General features: G+C 35.8%; 2 protein-coding genes across 2 annotated transcripts; both read left to right on the top strand.

Annotated features, from left to right (window-relative positions):
• The first annotated feature begins 1,620 nt into the window (after window positions 1-1,620).
• On the top strand, window positions 1,621-15,843 carry LOC130999809 (putative disease resistance protein RGA4). Its single transcript, XM_057925460.1, has 3 exons — window positions 1,621-1,760; window positions 2,670-5,995; window positions 15,583-15,843. Exon 2 carries the CDS (start codon window positions 2,685-2,687, stop codon window positions 5,991-5,993), a length of 3,309 nt encoding a protein of 1,102 aa, XP_057781443.1. The 5' UTR covers window positions 1,621-1,760; window positions 2,670-2,684; the 3' UTR covers window positions 5,994-5,995; window positions 15,583-15,843.
• LOC130997042 (putative disease resistance protein RGA3) lies at window positions 7,584-14,084 on the top strand. The gene is made up of 4 exons (XM_057922322.1): window positions 7,584-9,292; window positions 9,452-9,517; window positions 10,942-13,941; window positions 14,053-14,084. The coding sequence occupies exons 3-4, from the start codon at window positions 10,950-10,952 to the stop codon at window positions 14,082-14,084; spliced, it is 3,024 nt and encodes a 1,007-aa protein (XP_057778305.1). The 5' UTR covers window positions 7,584-9,292; window positions 9,452-9,517; window positions 10,942-10,949.
• Window positions 15,844-19,728: the final 3,885 nt, after the last annotated feature.

Below are 19,728 nucleotides of genomic sequence, written 5' to 3'. Positions count from 1 at the left end.
TTTGAGGTCCGGTCCATTTTCTTCATATAAAAACTTCTTCCATTTTGTGTCTCTAAATTTCGTTTTCCCTTAAAAATCCCTTAAGTAGGAGTATATTTTTTATAAAATATTTATTATGTAAAATTTGGTGATGGAAAGATGATTTATCCCATTGAAGTCTAACATTTTTTTTTTCAACCTAAGCATCAAAATAATATCGTTTTGTGGTGATTAACCCATCATAAATTTTTAAATTTAATTAAAAATTCAGATTTCTGTCGACAATCCATTGATAATTTTAAATTCTTAACAAGGGGACATTTATTGTCGTTAATTTCTCGACGGAACGTTCCATCGTTAATGTGTTAATTTCAAAGTATTAACAATGGCCGTAGCCCGTCGAGAATCCGTCGATAAGTTTCTCAACGTAATTCTTCGTCGTCAATCTTTTTCCCCACGATTTATTTAGTGATCTTAGTTTTTTGTCGAGAATCCGTGGAGAAGAAGATATTAACGACGGCTTCATTCATGTTGTCGATGGGATTTTCCGTTGAGAATGATGGTTTTTTTTTTTTCTTGTTGTAGTGAGAGATGTCTGTTAAATTTTATTACTTTGAATGAATATAATTTATTTTTCAAAGAAAATAATCAATATTTTGAATATAAATATAAATTTAGAAAGTTCGTACAGGCTCGATTAAGTTCACGAGCCACAAAATATTCAATAAACAAAGTTTGAGATTCGACTTGATATTAAACAAACCAAGCTTGAATACACTATTATTCGGTTCGGCTCTGTTTGATTATACACCTCTAGTATTATTTCATTCACAACATATTTAGCTATTTTATTAAAATTTGTATTATTTATAAATAATTGGAGTATTTTTTATAAGGAGGGATGAGAGACGGACGATATTCATATACTACCCACTAGGGGTGAGCATTCGGTTATTCGGTCACCGAACCGAACCGAATAACAAAAACCAAATTAAAACCGAATTATATAATTAATATCCAAATCCGAACCGAACATGCTTAAAACCGAACAAAACCGAACCGAAATATTTCGGTTCGGTTTCGGTTAAAACCAAATAACCGAAATAAATACACAATATATTTTTTAAAGTTTAAATAACTAATTAACATTCAATATACAAGATTCGAAATCCTTAAATAATCCAAAATTTCAAAACATATTAACCAAAGATTAAGAGTATGAATTAAGAGTAATTATTGAAAACTTTATTTTTTTTAAAATTGACCGAGATTTAGAGTAATTATTGACTATTTTATATAGTAGTAATAATAATCATTTTAATTTTTAAATAATATATATAAATTATTAAATTAATTATTATTTCGGTTCGGTTTTCGGTTAACCAAATATTTTTTCATAAAAACCATAACCGAACCGAAAAATTGAAAATTTCTAAATTCAAAACCAAACCCGAACCGAAAACCAAATTAACCGAACCGAATTAGTATTTCGGTTAGGTTCGGTTCGGATTTTCGGATTTAACCGGATTTTGCTCACTCCTACTACCCACCAAAACATTCATCAACTAACTCGTCAAAGTCAAAGTATTAAAAAACGCGTCGGCGAAGATTGAAATATAAGAAATGAAAGGCTATAAACTGATCTTGAGCTTGCATCACTCATCCAATTCTGTTCCTTAATCCTCTCTCTCTCTCTCTCACTCAATTTCGCTCTTTCTCTCTCTAAGTTATCAGCTAACACAAAGCAAGGAAGCAGCCGTCATTAAAGCGCAGTAGGGAAGGTGAAGATGAATTTCGATTCTGCTTGTTGATTGCGTGTTCACACATAATTTTCATTATTTTATTTATAGTTTATGCCATTTACTCACAATTTACTTAGCAATATCCTTCCTGTTCGACTTCTTTTTACAACGCTTTTGCACAGATTTTCAAGCTATATATATTTGCTGGTGAGGATCAATAATTTGTGTTTAGTGTTTACATTTTCATATGGCGGTATATATATGGATTGAGACATGCATGAATATTCTTCACACCTTTAAAGTCAAAATGATACTTTAACCTATAACACCAATAGATTATAGAATAAACCTTGTAAACATAAATTATATAACTATTAAAGTTCTAAATTTAATGAGTACAAGTAGAGTTCGGTTAACAGACACTTTTTATATATAAAAATAAGGGTTATAAGTGCTTTGTGTCTCTAAAGTTTGTTTTCTCTTCAAAATTCTTTAAATATTTAGCATTTTTCATAAAACAGGTCGATATATAAAATTTGGTGACGAAAAGATGATTCATCTCATTAGAGTCTAACATGAAATGTTCTTTTGAATTTTTATTTTTTTTCAACTTAAACATCAAAATGATATCGTTTTGATGCTCAAGTGTAAGAAAAATTCTCTCCAATTTATCTCTAGCTATTTTTAGAATTTCATCAATATCAACTTCTAAATATGTAATTATCTTCCTCCCAATCTCTATTTTTAGAATTTTATATATATTTTAATACCTTTACCACATTATTAAAATATTAACTAAATACTATAAATATTCAACATTTTTTTATATTAATACTACCCACCAAATCTTTCATGAGCTAACTCGTCAAATCTTTCATCACTCATCCAATTAATTCTACTGCTTTGCTATCTCTCTCACTCAAATATTTCTCTCTTTCTCTCTCTAAGTTATCAGCACAAAGAATGGAAGCAGGAGCTGCTGCTGCCGTTGAAGTTCTAGTTCAAAACCTCATCGACCTTTCCAAGAAAGAGATCTCTCAAATCCGAGGTCTCGACAAAGATGCAGCAAAGCTAGCTGGGAGTCTCGACGTGGTCAAAAATTTCTTGAAGGATGCCGAGACGCGTGAGATCACCAGCGATGCTGTCAAGAGCTGGTTGAAGAAGCTTGAAAACGAGGCGTTCGATGCTGACAATGTTTTGGATGAACTCAACTATCATATTCTCTCCAAAAAAATTAAGGCCTCCAAACCCATGAAGGCGAAGGTACTATCACGCTTCTCATCACCCTTCAATTCCATTGCGCGTCCAAGAAAAATGGCTGTTAGAATCCAAGAAATCAATGAGAATTTGGAGTCCATTAAGAAAGAGGCCACCGATCTTGGCCTCGTAGCAAGGCTTGCCATTGAGCCCACTTTGGTTGACGCTGCTACTTTTGAAACTGATTCATTCACTCTTGATCCTATTTTCATTGGAAGAGATGATATTGCATCAGAAATAGTTGGGATGCTTACCAATAGCATCACAACTGATGATGGATCAGTTTCAATCCTTGCCATTGTCGGGATGGGAGGATTGGGAAAGACAACATTGACTAGGAAAGTCTTCAATCGTCTGAAGGATGAGACTCGGTTTGGATTACATATTTGGGTGCATGTTTCTCCAAATTTTGATCCAATCATTCTTTTGAAGAAAATTCTCAAAGAGGTTTCCCAACAAAACAAACAGTTGCCTTCTAATCAAGTTGAAATTGAGAGTAAGCAAGACATTCTTTCAGAGCTTCAAAAGGCTTTGAAAGATAAGACTTATCTTCTTATTCTTGATGATCTATGGAATCAAGATGTTTCAAAATGGGAAGGTTTTATGAATTCCTTGTTGGGAGTTAGTGATTGTGTCAAGGGAAATGCCATTGTTGTTAGTACCAGAAATATGGAGGTGGCTTCAATTGTGAATACACTTCATATACATGAGTTGAAAGGCTTATCGGAGCAAGAGTGTTGGTCAATAATAAGAGCAAAAGCCTTCGGAAAAAAAGATGTTCCATCAGAATTTGAGGCCATTGGGATAAAGATTGCAAGAAGGTGTCAAGGTTTGCCATTAGCTGCCAACATAGTTGGAGGACTGCTACACAATAAATCTGAGGAAAAATGGCGTTCAATCGAGGAGAAATGGCTTTCACCAAATGAAGGTGGAGATAATATCACAAAAATATTAAGATTGAGCTTTGATAATTTGTCTCCGCCATTACTCAAGAAGTGCTTTGCTTATTGTGCGATGTTTCCTAAAGGCTCCAAAATCATGAAAAGGGAACTGATTGAGATGTGGATGGCAGAAGGTTTTCTTCAAGCTGATGAAAGGGATGAGATGGAGTCCGTGGGCAAAAAATTTATCAACGTTCTTCTGCACAACTCTTTACTGCAAGTTTCAGAAAGAGATTATTACGGAAATGTAGAAAGTTGTGGCATGCACGATCTTGTGCACGATCTGGCTTGTTCTGTTTCAAGTTCCTCTAATAGTACAGGTGGTAGCAGCCGAGTTCTATACATGATTCTCGGAGACGAATCAAATCGTATCCCAAAAGAAATGGCAAAGTCTTTGCGTACATTACTAATAACATCCAAAGGTGATATTTCTGATGTCAACTTCTCAGACTTGGTAACATGCAAAGGTGATATTTCTGATATCAACTTCTCAGACTTGGAAAGTTTGCATGTTTTACATCTTCACTCTAAAGTTAAAAAGCTGCCAAGTTCGATTAAAAAGTTGATACATTTGAGAGATTTTGACATTTCAAAGACAAGTATTGAAGTTTTGCCGGATTGGATTGGTGAATTCTTTCACTTGCAGACGTTGAGAGCAAACAAATATTATTTGAGAAAACTGCCAAGTTCGATTAAGTACTTGATTAACTTAAGGCATCTTTATATTAGTAAGGATGTAGAGTTGCCTATGGGAATTGGGAGATTAACTTGTCTCCAAACGCTAACCCACTTTTCAGTGGGCGACAAGAATGGCTGCAAAATTGAAGAGCTCGGAAGTTTGATTAATCTTAAAGGAGAGTTACAGATTCGCAATCTCGAAAGGATTCGTGAGAAGGAAGAGGCTGGGAAAGCGAATTTATTCGAAAAGTCAAAAATATTGAACTTGGGTTTGAAATGGAATATAAACAGAGAAGGTGGAACAAATGATGAGGATGTATTGGAAGGCCTTCAACCTCACTCAGATCTGAGGGTGTTAAAGATTGATGGATTCAAAGGCAGTAGGTTTCCATTATGGAGTCAGAAGATGTCAGTTCGAGATGCGCCTCAAGGCTCTTGGGTGCTACTTAACAAGTTGATGTCGTTAACACTCTGGAACTGCGATGAATGTGAAGAGATCCCAAGTTTGGGGCAGTTGCCCAATCTCAAGTCCCTTGGGTTGGAAGGATTGAGCAATGTGAAGTGTATAAATTCATCATTCTACGGAATGGTGAACAAGGACACACGCATTGTTTTTCCAGCTCTCGAGAGGTTGGAATTGTATCGCATGCCTAAGCTGGCAGAGTGGGCAGAAATAGAAATTTCGGATGGAAGTGAAGTGAAGCTATTTCCTCGCCTCCAACATTTGAGAATTATTGGTTGCGAGAAATTGATGAGTGTTCCAAGTCATGTCTCGTCATGCCTTCAACATTTGTCAATTTATAAGATCGATGTGGAATGTCTGCCAGCTGATTGGTTATTGAGTAACAGCGAGACTCTCTCTTATTTGGAAATAAGTTACTGCCGGAAATTGAGAGAAATATCAAATAGGTGCGGAGAAGAAGAATCAGAAGGAAGAAGCTTCACAATCACATCCCTCCCTATATTCCCTCGTCTAAAAGATTTGACACTCGACCGCGTTCCTAAGTTAAGTTTGGAGACTGTGGATGGCATATTGCAAGGATGCTGCCACTCACTGAATGATTTATCTTTGATGGGGATGGAAAGTTGGGAATGGCTGCCGGAATCAATTCAACATCTCACCGCTCTTTCTAAGTTAAAGTTAGATAATTTTGGAATGGAAGAGTTACCTGAATGGTTTGCAAACCTCTCATCTCTAGAGCACTTATCTTTATGTTACTGCAAAAGGCTAAGGCGTCTACCATCTATGGATGCAATGCGGCGCCTCACAACATTGAGATTTCTAGATATTAAGGGTTGCCCAGAATTAGTGATTAAAAGTGAGGCAACTGATTCTGAATGGCCCAAGGTTTCCCATATCCCCTACATCTACATTGATGGCTCCAAAATACGGTGACGGTGAGTATCAATATCTTTTCTAGAAACAGTTGTATGTGTATTTTATTTGAATTTTTTTTTCTAATTATCAGAAAACGAAGTAGCCCTGCAAAATCTACTATCTTATTCTAGGGAGTTTCTAATTCAGTTGCTATTAATTTGGGGATTGAGATTTATTTATAATTTTATATATTTTTCTCTAATTTCAACAATGAATGCTTTTGTTTAATTTTGTGATTATTAATTGGGCTTCATTCCATCTAATTAGGGTGTATAATCATTTTTAATCATTTAATTTCTCTTTCATTAGTTAATAATAGGTTGAAATATTCAAAATTATGGTATAATTTTATAAAAAATTAATTTTTTTGAAATAAATATTAAGAATAATTCATAGTATTATAATTTTATTTTTATAAAAAAATATTATTAAACTAATAGATATAAGTATAATTTTATTTTTACAGCGACTTATCATCTTAGCTTTTTTTTCCATTAAATAATTCTTTTTTCGTATTGATACAGAATAAAGTGAAAGAAGCAAACAGTTGTGTTTGAGGTGCCTCCAAAGAATTAGGAGGTGAAGGAAGCGATCTAGTGAAGAAGGAATATATAAGTGAGTATCCATTTTCTCCATCATGACATGCTCAACCTCTTTTCGTAATTTTTTTTGTAATTCCATATATATTTTTTGTTTGAACTTTAATTGATAGGATTATTATGTCTAGGGTTGAAGAAAATGCATGTTTCGATACCAATTTGTTTCACAATTGATATGATTCTCAAAGACTCAAACTTCATTGATCATTATAAGGAATTATTTTGAGTAGATCACTTCTATATCTATAGAAACAGTTGTGCCTAAACTAAGGATTCACATCACTATTTATGCCCATACACACAAAAGTGGTAAGAATTCACAACCAAGTTTATGCAAAGGAGATCAAATCATTTAGCTCACTTGCCATTTCCTATTTTATGTTAATTTTTATTTACCTAATTATAAAAAGTTGTAGTGTTTACTAGCTCCAAGGTTGCAAATGCGAATTAGGAAAGCAAAACAAAACAAAAATGAAACGAAAAAGCAAGACGTATGCAATGTTTGTTAATCTCATCTCATGTTGGGCTTGGTTGAATAAATTCTGTTTTATAAATAAATTATGATAGGAGAGTGATTTTTAATTCGAATTGAAGTGAAATATCTTTTTAATATATTCTAAATTCAGAGACGCTAACGAGCTTGCTCGTGGGGAAGAACGACGACCGTGTAGTTGTTGAGTCTGAAGAGAAGGATGATGACAAAAATTCAGACAGCATTGTTGAAGATGAAGATAGAGAAACAGAGGATTCAGCAGCTGTGGAAGTTGAATCCAGCCCAGCAAAAAGGGAGGTAGCCAGCTTTTTCCATTTCTTGATGAATGAATGCCTATTTCTTATGTTTGAATATTGAGGCATGCTAGCTTGAATTTGATGAAATGGTGTTGGGGTTTGTATCAGTTATATCAATATATATGTTTTCATGGTGCAAGTATTAAAGAAGAAAAATGATGAATACAAGAAAGAAACACGGTTGCCCATTCTGAATCATCAAGCATGTGTTGAATCATCAACTGCTCCTTCCTCTTCATCCACCCCCATTCTGCAGCTCCCCATCTGATGCGCCGAGCAATACGTCGTCCACGCCCTCGACATCGCCCTCGGCCCCTCGCCCGCCACCACGGTGTCGAGAAACTCCTCCACGGCGGCCCATACAACCGCAGACGACCTGTGGCGGCCCATAACGCTGGATCAGAGCATGGGGTTGGCTTCAACCTACTCTTCAAAGCATGAATTAGCTTGTTGGGCTTATGTGGAAACTGAGTTGAAATGGGCCTTGATGATTCAAGCCCATTAAAATTTCTATGTATTGATCCACCACGATGGGATTAAATATTAAGGGAAGTAGAGGGTCTTTTTAGGCCGCATCTTTTCGAGCAATGATATTAGTTAAAAAATGTTAATCTAGTGGGTCCAAATAGAATATTACTGGATTTTATTTCATTCACTAAACTCACGCTGTAACTGCAAATAATTATAATAGTGTAAACACTCAGGACATGCATCTTATCAATTATGCAAAATAAATTCCAATATATCAATTTAACTTGCCCAATTCAATTCTGGCCCAACTCTAAATATATACTCCATTTCAATATACATTGCACTCCTAATAGAGGCCCAATTTCTCTCTCTACCTGAATCAAACTTGACAAGCCCAACCCAAGAATAGAGAAGGCCTCTCTCTCATTCAAATTTTCCAAGGTAGCTTGGTGCTGCGGAGGAGATGATTATCATTATTATTATTATATTATTATTATTAGTATTATTATAATTATTATTATTATTTTTTTATTGAGGAGATGATGAGTTACAAGCTTGAACAAGATCTTCTTATAAAAACAGACAAGATAGAGGAGTTGCAGGTAATTATACTATCTTAATTATGATGCTTAATTCAACACATATAAACTGCCTTGTACAATAATGCATTCATATCATAGACTGTATTATCTCTATTAATAAAATTAATGAACTCTTATCGGCTTAAGGCCCCTTAATTTGAACATTTCATTATGCCAGCTAATGATGAATCAGCTTATCATTTTTTAAACCTTATTATTGAGTTTTCGTCGTCGGAGTGGTTGAGAAATGGTCACAGAGTTGTTGCCCTCACATAGAATAAGTGTTTAATGCATACAGTAGAATAATGAGGGAGAATTATTGAATGAAGAAGGAAGAAGACAAGATAATATGCTGCCTTGTTGATAATAAAACAATTCGTGTGATAGAAAACATATTAGTATTTCAAATATTGTTTATGAATAAATTGTCTTGTTCATGCAAGCTACCATATGTTCACGCGTAAAGATGCCTCGATGAGATTGAATTCTATTTAAAAATTGAAAAACAAAGACTTAGAAGTTAGATCTACAGATAAATTTTGTCAACTCTTGTTCAATTTGCACCAATTAATTCTCTCTCTCTCTCTCTCTCTCACGCACACATAATCTCACACACATAGCAACTTTTGTAAAGCCTTGTTAAGTTTGCAGCAATTCTCACTCTCTCTCACACACACAGAAAATTTAGTAAACTTTTCTTCAGTTTGCACCAATTAATTCTCTCTCTCTCTCTCACACACACACACACAGCCAATTTTGTGAACTCTTGTTCAGTTTGCATCAATTCTCTCTCTCACACACATCCACATAGCAAATTTTGCAAACTCTTATTAAGAAAGTGTTTGCAGAAACAGATATTCTTGGAAAAGCAGACAAGGTAAAGGAGTTGCAGCTAATTACTATCTTATGATGCTTAATTCAACACATATTAAACTATCTTGTGCAATAATGAATTCATATCATAGACTATATTATCTATATTAATAACATTAATGAACTCTAATCATTCTGTTGTATATTGTCTGTGGATGTGCAGCTTAGTCTCTTGAGTTTTGTTTTTGACAGGGAACTGTGTTTTTGAAGTTAAAGCCGAGTGGGGAAGGTGAGGATGAATTTCGATTCTGCTTGTTGATCGTGTGTAGTGAAATTTGAGATTTTTCTTTTTTTCCTCTTTTTTTGGTGTTTCCTTTTGTACTAATTGACATGTTTGCCTATGGAAATCAATCATTTGCTCGAGTGATATATACTATATTCAATCGTGGGGAAAAATTCAACACACTTTTAAAACAAGTAGTGAAAGTTTAGATTTGGTGATCTTATGCATGAGACCATTGCGACTTGAATAATATTTGATACTTTGAGGTTTGTTTAGATAAAAACTTCTTATTGTGAGAATTTTTGCACTGAATCTGTAAATAATTTAGTATATTTGTTGATGAGTGCATGCAGTTGATGCAAGAATTTTCGCAATTTTTACAATAAGAAATTTTTATTTGAATTACGCCCTATGTTATACAGAAGGTGTTTGGCTGAGCTTATAAGCTCCTCAAAACAGCTTACCACATCTTTCATGATCAAGTAAAAACCACATCTTTCATGATAACTGAGAACCAGAGTCAAAGGATTTTTTAGGACAGTAACTTATGCTGATTTGGAAATTAGGACAAAAACTTTCAGACTTGTAAAAATAGGACACTAATTTTTTTTAGAGTAAAATATGACACTAATTAATAAGTGTCGTAAAAATAAGACATTTCTCTGCCGATCATTGACCGAGAAATGTCCTGCGGGTGCAACACTTATTAATTAGTGTCCTATTTTTACAAGTTCAAAAGTTTTTGTCCTAATTTCCAAATCAACCTAAGTTACTGTCCTAAAAAATCCTCGAACTCCTGAGAACCATGAACAAACAAATAAAATATATAAACAAAAGGTAGTTAAATCATGAACATTAAATATAACACATATATAAGATCTGATCATCTCTTATTCATGTATTTTATATATCTATTCATGATTTCAAGTTCTCACGAAAAGATGTGGTTCTCTCTTAAACCTAATCCTAGTATTAACTAAATATTATATTTACAGTTTTTTATACTAATCCTACCCACCAAATCAATAATGAGCTAACTAAAGTACTCCCTCCGTCTCATCGAAAGTGGTGCACTTCTTTTGGGCACGTGATTTAAGGAGAATAAGATTGTAGTGTAAAGGTGTGTAAATGTGTGTGGGGCCACATTGTTTGTAGTGTAAAATTAATACCAAAAAAGGAAATGCACCACTTTCGGTGGGACAACCCAAAAAAAATACGCACCACTTTCAGTAAGACGGAGGGAGTATTAAAAAACGTGTCGGCAAAGATTGAAATATACTAGTATAAAATGAAAAAGAAAACCACGTCTAGAATGAAAGGCTGTACAGTGTAAACTCTTCAGCTAGCGCCACTCATTTCATCCAATTCTATTCCTTAGTCTTCTTTCTCTTTCTCACCCAATTTCTTTCTTTCTCTCTCTAAGTTATCAGCACAAAGAATGGAAGGAGGAGCTGCTGCTGCCGTTGAAGTTCTAGTTCAAAACCTCATCGACCTCTCCAAGAAAGAGATCTCTCAAATCCGAGGTCTCGACAAAGATGCAGCAAAGCTAGCTGGGAGTCTCGACGTGATCAAAAATTTCTTGAAGGATGCCGAGACGCGTGAGATCACCAGCGATGCTGTCAAGAGCTGGCTGAAGAAGCTTGAAAACGAGGCGTTCGATGCTGACAATGTTTTGGATGAACTCAACTATCATATTCTCTCAAAAACAATTATGGCCTCCAAACCCATGAAGGCGAAGGTACTATCACGCTTCTCATCACCCTTCAATTCCATTGCGCGTCCAAGAAAAATGGCTGTTAAAATCCAAGAAATCAATGAGAATTTGGAGTCTATTAAGAAAGAGGCCACCGAGCTTGGCCTCGTAGTGAAGCTTGAAAATGAGTCCACCTTGGTTAATACTGCTATTTTTGAAACTGATTCATTCACTGTTGATCCTATTTTTATTGGAAGAGATGATATTGCATCAGAAATAGTTGGGATGCTTACCAATAGCATCACAACTGATGATGGATCAGTTTCAATCCTTGCCATTGTCGGGATGGGAGGATTGGGAAAGACAACATTGACTAGGAAAGTCTTCAATTGTCTAAAGAATGAGACTCGGTTTGGATTACATATTTGGGTGCATGTTTCTCCAAATTTTGATCCAATCATTCTTTTCAAGAAAATTCTCAAAGAGGTTTCCCAAAAAAACAAACAGTTGCCTTCTAATCAAGTTGAAAGTTCTAGTAAACAGGATATTCTTTCAAAGCCTGATCAAGTTGAAATTGAGAGTAAGCAAGACATTCTTTCAGAGCTTCAAAAGGCTTTGAAAGATAAAACTTATCTTCTTATTCTTGATGATGTATGGAATCAAGATGTTTCAAAATGGGAAGGTTTTACGAATTCCTTGTTGGGAGTTAGTGATTGTGTCAAGGGAAATGCCATTGTTGTTACTACCAGAAATATGGAGGTGGCTTCAATTGTGAATACACTTCATATACATGAGTTGAAAGGCTTATCGGAGGAAGAGTGTTGGTCAATAATTAGAGTAAAAGCCTTTGGAAAAGAAGATGTTCCTTCAGAATTTGAGGCCATTGGGAGAAAGATCGCAAGAAGGTGTCAAGGTTTGCCATTAGCTGCCAACATAGTTGGGGGAGTGCTGCACAATCACAATAAGTCTGAGGAAAAATGGCGTTCAATCGAGGAGAAATGGCTTTCGCCAAATGAAGGTGGAGATAATATGACAAAAATATTAAGATTGAGCTTCGATAATTTGTCTCCGCCATTAATTAAGAAGTGCTTTGCGTACTGTGCGATGTTGCCTAAAGGCTCCAAAATCATCAAACAAGAACTGATTGAGTTGTGGATGGCAGAAGGTTTTCTTCAAGCTGATGGAAGGGATGACATGGAGTCCGTGGGCGAAAAATTTGTCAACGTTCTTCTGCACAACTCTTTACTGCAAGTTTCAGAAAGAGATTATTACGGAAATGTAGAAAGTTGTGGCATGCACGATCTTGTGCACGATCTGGCTTGTTCTGTTTCAAGTTCCTCTAATAGTACAGGTGGTAGCAGCCGAGTTCCATACATGATTCTCGGAGACGAATCAAATCGTATCCCAAAAGAAATGGCAAAGTCTTTGCGTACATTACTAATAACATCCAAAGCTGATATTTCTGATATCAACTTCTCAGACTTGGAAAGTTTACATGTTTTACATCTTCACTCTGAAGTTAAAAAGCTGCCAAGTTCGATTCGGAAGTTGATACATTTGAGAGATTTTGACATTTCAAAGACAAGTATTGAAGTTTTGCCGGATTGGATTGGTGAATTCTTTCACTTGCAGACGTTGAGAGCAAACTCAGAATATTTGAGAAAACTGCCAAGTACGATTAAGTACTTGATTAACTTGAGGCATCTTTATATTGACTGGAGGGTAGAGTTGCCTATGGGAATTGGGAGATTAACTTGTCTCCAAACGCTAAAGCACTTTCCAGTGGGCGACGAGAATGGCTGCAAAATTGAAGAGCTCGGAAGTTTGATTAATCTTAAACGAGAGTTACAGATTCGTCATCTTCAGAGGGTTCATGACAAGGAAGAGGCTGGGAAAGCCAATTTATTCAAAAAGTCAAAAATATTGAAGTTGTGTTTGGATTGGGATCTATTTAGAGAAGGTGAAAGAAATGATGAGGATGTATTGGAAGGCCTCCAGCCTCACTCAGATCTGAGGGTGTTAAAGATTTATGGATTTAATGGAAAAAGATTTCCATTATGGACTGAGAAGATGTCAGTTCGAGATGCGCCTCAAGGCTCTTGGGTGCTACTTAACAACTTAATGTCCTTAAAACTCGCTTGGTGCGATGAATGTGAAGAGATCCCAATGTTGGGACACTTGCCCAATCTCAAGTCCCTTAAGTTGAGGGGATTGGAGAATGTGAAGTGTATAAATTCATCATTCTACGGAATGGTGAACAAGGACACGCGTATTGTTTTTCCAGCTCTCGAGAGGTTCGAATTGTTTTTTATGCATAAGCTGGCAGAGTGGGCAGAAATAGAAATTTCGGATGGAAGTGAAGTGAAGCTATTTCCTCGCCTCCGATATTTGAAAATCCATGGTTGCGAGCAATTGAAGAGTGTTCCAAGTCATGTGTCGTCATCATGCCTTGAATATTTGTCAATTAGTAGGATCGGTGTGGAATGTCTGCCAGCTGATTGGTTATTGAGTAACAGCGAGACTCTCTCTTATTTGTGGATAAGTTTCTGCCGGAATTTGAGAGAAATATCAGATAGGTGGGGAGAAGAAGAATCAGAAGGAAGAAGCTTCACAATCACATCCCTCCCTAAATTCCCTCGTCTTACACATTTGGAAATCACACGCGTTCCTAAGTTAAGTGTGGAGACTGTGGATGCAATGCGGCGCCTCCAAATTCATGGATACAAACGCAGTAACGGTGAGTATCAATATCTTTTCCTAGAAACAGTTGTATGTGTATTTTATTTGAAAATGAAATTCTAATTTTTATTTTATTCTATGGAGTTTCTAATTCACTTGCTCTTCTTAGTTTGGGGATTGAGATTCAGCGACCCCACTTGATGTCCCACTTGCAATTTTATTTATATTTTTCTCTAATTTCAACTATGAATGCTTTACTTTAATTTTGAAATTATTAATTAGGGTTCATTCCTACTAATGAGGGTATATAATTATTTTTTATCATTTAATTTTTTATTAGTTAATAATAGGTTGAAATTTTTTTAATTATGCTATATAATTTTATAAAAATTTATTTTTTTTGAAATATATATTAGCAATAATTCATAGTATTATAATTTTATTTTTTATAAAAACAATTAGTAAAATAATAGATATAAGAATGGAATACAGTAACATACATAAAATTGTGGGGCAATGGATATCATGCCTTAGTTTGGTGTTCCACTTTATCTCAATATGCTTAAACATGCAATAGTAGATTAATTATTTTGAGTTTGTTTACTAAGTATATTTTTACAACGACTCATCAACTTAGCTTTTCTTCCACTGATTCTTTTTTACATTGATACAGAATAAAGTGAAAGAAGCAAACAATTGTGTTTGACTTTGAGGTGCCTCTAAAGAATTAGGAAGTAAAGCAAGCGATCTAGTGAAGAAGGAATAAGTGAGTATCCATTTTCTCCATCAAGACTTGCTCAACCTCTGTTCATAATTTTTTTTTTGTAATTCCATATATATTCTTTGTTTGAACTTTAGTTGTTAGGATTAATATGTCGAGGGTTGAAGAAGATGCATATTTGGATACCAATTTGTTTCACAATTGCTATGATTCTCAAAGACTCAAACTTCATTCATCATTATAAGGAATTATTTTGAGTAGATCACTTCTATATCTATAGAAACAGTTGTCTAAACTAAGGATTCACATCACTATTTATGCCCATCACAAAACAGAGGATTCAGTAGCTGTGGAAGTTGAACACAATCCTAGCAAAAAGGGAGAAGGAAAGAATAATAAGAATAAAAAAGAAAAAGCCGAAGAAAGGGAAACGGGGGTAAGAAAAAGAGGTAGACAACTTTTTCCATTTCTTGATGAATGAATGCTTATTTCTTGTGTTTAAATGTAGAGGCATGCTAGCTTGAATTTGATGAAATGGTGTTGGGGGTTGTATCAGTTGTATCAATATGTATATGTTTTCATGGTGTAAATATTGAAGAAGACAAATGATGAAGACAAGAAAGAAACATGTCTATCTACTTTTTAGGTGGATTTGCAGGGGCATATAAGCTTAATAAATGAATGGCTAATTGAATATATAAGATTGTCTACTTTTTAGAATCAAATAAATTTCAATTTACAAGATGACATGAGGATATGTGAGATCCATTAATATAATTTCTGTAGGACTAAATTTCAATCTCTCAAGCATGTGTCTATTGTTTTATTTTTTATTTTTGAAAAAAGCACGTGTCTATTGTTCTGTTTATATGATTTTTTCTTCAAAAGCTATTAATTTTATTTCATTATTGTTAGTTACGTACCATCAAACTTGAACTCTCTGTTATTGTTTTAACTCCAAACATTAATCCTTTGCAGTGAGTATGATTCTAAAGCCATGGCAGAGATAGGGGAGCTTCTGAAGAGCATGGAGGCGAGGCGGCCTCAACTAGAGGCGCTAACGAGCTTGCTCGTGGCGAAGAACGACGACAGTGTAGTTGTCGACTCTGAAGAGAAGGATGATGCAAAAATTCAGACAACAATGTCGAAGATGAAGATAGTGAAACAAAGGATTCAGCAGCTGTGGAAGTTGAACTCAATCCCAAAAACAAGGGAAAAGGAATGTATGAGAAGAAAAACTCAAATTTGTGGGTATGCAATACTAAGGGGGGTGTATTAGTTCAAGATTTATGTAGATTTTAAAAGTCTGTGGATTTTAAAAGTCTATAGAATTCTCACGGAATCTTCATGATTTTGAATGAATTCTTGATCGGATTTTTAATGAATTCACAAGAATTTGGCGTGATATTTTCGGACTTGAAATCCACAAACCCAGCGAGCGCGGGAATTGAACGAGCGCTGGATACCCAACGACCGCTGGGTTCCAGCGAGCGCGGGAGACCCAGCGACCGCTAGGGTCCAACGGCCGCTGCTCTTATACTCTACGTTCTACCGTCAAATTATTATGATTATTTAAGAAGGAAAAGGGAAGTCAGTAAATGTGTTGATAACTTTTCTGCCATCTCATCTTTACTATACACGCATGCAAATTCTCCAGTCCATTTTGGCGGCTCATCACAATCAATTACATACATTCTCTAGTCCATTTTGGCGGCCGTTGGTTTAATTAATGGAGCTGTTGTTTGGTTGATGCAGCGGCCGTGGTGCTCCAGCAATCGCTGGAATCGTTGCAACGGGCGCTGGGGTCCAGCGGCCGCTGGCTTCTTGGCCGCGGACGCTGGCACCCAGCGAGCGCGGGGTTTTATCGGATTTGTGAATTCTCATGGTCTGAGCTCAGATTTGTTCATGTGTATTTTTTGAATGAAATCCATGGAAATCAGTCCAATGATAAATTCCGTAGATTTTTAAATACACCTAGATTTTCATGGACTTTTAAAAGTCTTGAACGAATACACCCAGATTTATATAGACTTTTAAAATTCTTGAACGAATACACCAATATTTTCACAGACTTTTAAAAGTCTTGAACTAATACACCCAGACTTTAAAAGTCTGCAGAAATCTATTAAAGTCTTGAACTAATACACCCCCCTAAGTTCGACTCGATTTGATCACACTGTCGTTTAATTAAAATTCGAGCATGATTCTATAATGAATGAATTAAATTTGAGCATGTCAATACTCAGCTCGGCTCGACTTTATTACACCCTTGACACGATTTATTTTGAGTTAGCTAAAATATATATCCACACAACACGACTTTATGTTTGGTTTTACTTTATCAACTGCCTGCAGTGGCGAATTCGGGAGGGGGGGGGGGGGCTAGGGGGGCTGAAGCCCGCTCCCAATTTTTGAGTTTTTTTTTTTTAAATATAGATATATATTTTATTTTATATATCTATATATATGTATATGTGTATATAAATAAGAAATAGAAGAAAAAAATATAATACATTATTTATAGTATATCCAACTATCCATATTAATTATTTGACATTGATTTGTTACATTTATGTTATTTTTATCCTAATTTTCTTTCATATTTAATTTTTAATGTTGAATTTGAGTCCATTCTAAAGTTAAAAGTAAAATTACTAATTATTAACAATGAAAGTTAGTTTATTTGTTTAGAAAATGAAATATAATTTTTTAAAAGAATGCATAAAAGTATGTCTTTGTATGCTTTCAATCTACTTAATGTTGAATTAATTAAATTGCAAATAATTATCTATTATATTAAGTGATTGTTAAAACTTAAAAAAATGCATGAAAATGAAGTGTACGGAATGCTAAAAAAAAAAAAACCGGGGGCGGGCTTGTAAATGTCTTCAGACGTAGTAGATCAATAAATTCAACCCCCCCTAACTTCAAATCCTGGATCCGCCCCTGACTGCATGTTTATCCTAGTTTTTATAAACAGACGAAAGTAGTAATAAGACTTCAATTTTCATGGACGAAGGTAATATATCCTCAATATATATGTTTTCATTGTGCAAGTATTAAAGAAAGAAACATGGTTGAATCATGAAGCATGTGTTGATAAAAGAAAGAATGAAGATTCACATCTTCTCCATCTTCAATGTTTGAGCAATCTTATTAGACAAACAATATGCCATTGATTGAATGGTGACCATTGGATTAACACCAACAGCTCCCGGCAGCACACTCGCATCACACACAAACAGCCCCTTTGCCTCCCAACTCTCCCCATTCTCATCAACTGCTCCTTCCTCTTCATCCACCCCCATTCTGCAGCTCCCCATCTGATGCGCCGAGCAATACGTCGTCCACTCCCTCGCCCTCGCCCTCGGCCCCTCCCCCGCCACCACGGTGTCGAGAAACTCCTCCACCTCCCTCTCCCCGACCCCCTCGCACCTCAGCCTCTGCCCGTCGCTCTGATGCGTGCCCACCTCGACCGCCCCGGCCGCCACCAGTATCCTCAGCGCCCGGCACAGCCCCGCCCTCATGTTCTCCCTATCGTAATCGTCAGAAACGTCGTACTTGATCCGGCCCCGCCTCATGACCTCCCCGGCTCCCCTGTCTCTGATCATCGAGAACAGGTGAGCCGTCCGGGAGTATCTCGTCAACCTCTTCTTCACCTCCGCCCCCGACTCCCACGGGCACAGGGCCGCGAACGACCCTGGCCCGAGGATCGGGGACTCTATGATGGCCCTTACACTACCATCATCAGCAACCACTTTGTGCAGGGACGTGATGATGCCTCCATCGTAGATCTTGCCCGGAATCTCCGAACCTTCGCTTTTGTGATTGTGATTGAAGTTGATGTGTTTGTTTTCTTAGAAATGAATGTGCCATCTCCAGTCCACGACGACGACAAGGATAATGGGGAGCAGATTATTTGACTTTGGCTAGCTGTTATATTAAGATTCAGTGGGTGATAATAGTCCAAATTTCAGGCCTAGGACCACCAATTCGTTGAAAATTGTCGATTACCTTAGTAATAAAGAAATGAGGTTAATAGTGTTTTATGTCCCGAAAATTCAGCGTTTATCATAAAATGTCCCGAACTTTCATTTTCTTCTAAAAAACCCAGAATTTTCAATTTTTTTCACAAAATGTCCTGTTATATAAAATCTGGTGACGAAAAGATGACTTATCTTGCCGAATGAAATATTTTTAAGACCGTCATTGTTAGAAAACCATATTAGGAACAACTATTGTTGAAAAACGTTGAAAGTTTTGGAATTTTTGTCATCTTTTTGTCACTAGATTTTGTATACCGGGACATTTTGTGGAAAAAATTGAAAGTTCAGGGTTTTCTAGGAAAAAATGAAAGTTCGAGACATTTTATGGAAAACGCTAAAAGCTCGGGATATAAAAATACTATTAACCTAAAGAAATGTATGCCCTCTACTTGCAGGGGAATGATATCTATGTATATTGAGAATGTCAGGCTTACCCTCATTGCCTCATAATAGGAAGATATTCTTTGACAAAGCCTAGAAATCCCCCTTCTTCTTGCAATTTAATGTGCATATATTGCTGGTTCTTAATAAAAATTTTAGAAGATGTCAAGGATCCCATTGCAGAAGGACACATGAAGAAACCAAGTGTTCGTATCCAAAGTTATCGTCTTTTTCCAAGAAAATCACTATCTACTTTGGGTACACATTATGTATCATAGATTCTGACTTTTTTTTTTATTTTGGTGAATCTTGAATCTTGATGAAGGTCAATTAGAAGTTGTGAATGCTTTTGCGTTGTTGAGTTGATTTGTTCAAATAATCTGTTGTTCCTCTTTTAATACAGACAGAAGGCTTGTTGGGCTTATCTGGAAACTGAGTTGAGATGGGCCTTGATGATTCAAGCCCATTAAAATTTCTATGTATTGATCCACCGCGATGGGTAGTGGGCCTTTTTAGGCCGCATTTTTCGAGCAATAATATTAGTTAAAAATGTTAATCTAGTGGGTCCCATGAATATTATTGGATTTTATTTCATTCACTAAACTCATGCCGTAACTGCAAATAATTATAATAGTGTAAACAGCTAAAAAAAAGTTCTCTTACATTACTATAGTGCGTGTTTACTTCTAAAAAATAA

The sequence above is a fragment of the Salvia miltiorrhiza genome, chromosome 8 (genome assembly GCF_028751815.1).
Source record: "Salvia miltiorrhiza cultivar Shanhuang (shh) chromosome 8, IMPLAD_Smil_shh, whole genome shotgun sequence".
Taxonomy (NCBI): domain Eukaryota; kingdom Viridiplantae; phylum Streptophyta; class Magnoliopsida; order Lamiales; family Lamiaceae; genus Salvia; species Salvia miltiorrhiza.
This window is presented reverse-complemented; position numbering and strand designations above follow the sequence as displayed.

Excerpts from the sequence above, each read along its gene's own strand:
- LOC130999809 (XM_057925460.1), top strand. The coding sequence starts at position 2,685 with ATGGAAGCAGGAGCTGCTGCTGCCGTTGAAGTTCTAGTTCAAAACCTC.
- LOC130997042 (XM_057922322.1), top strand. The coding sequence starts at position 10,950 with ATGGAAGGAGGAGCTGCTGCTGCCGTTGAAGTTCTAGTTCAAAACCTC. Across the intron at positions 13,942-14,052 it reads TGGATACAAACGCAGTAACG|TTTGGGGATTGAGATTCAGC; the intron begins GTGAGTATCAAT and ends TGCTCTTCTTAG.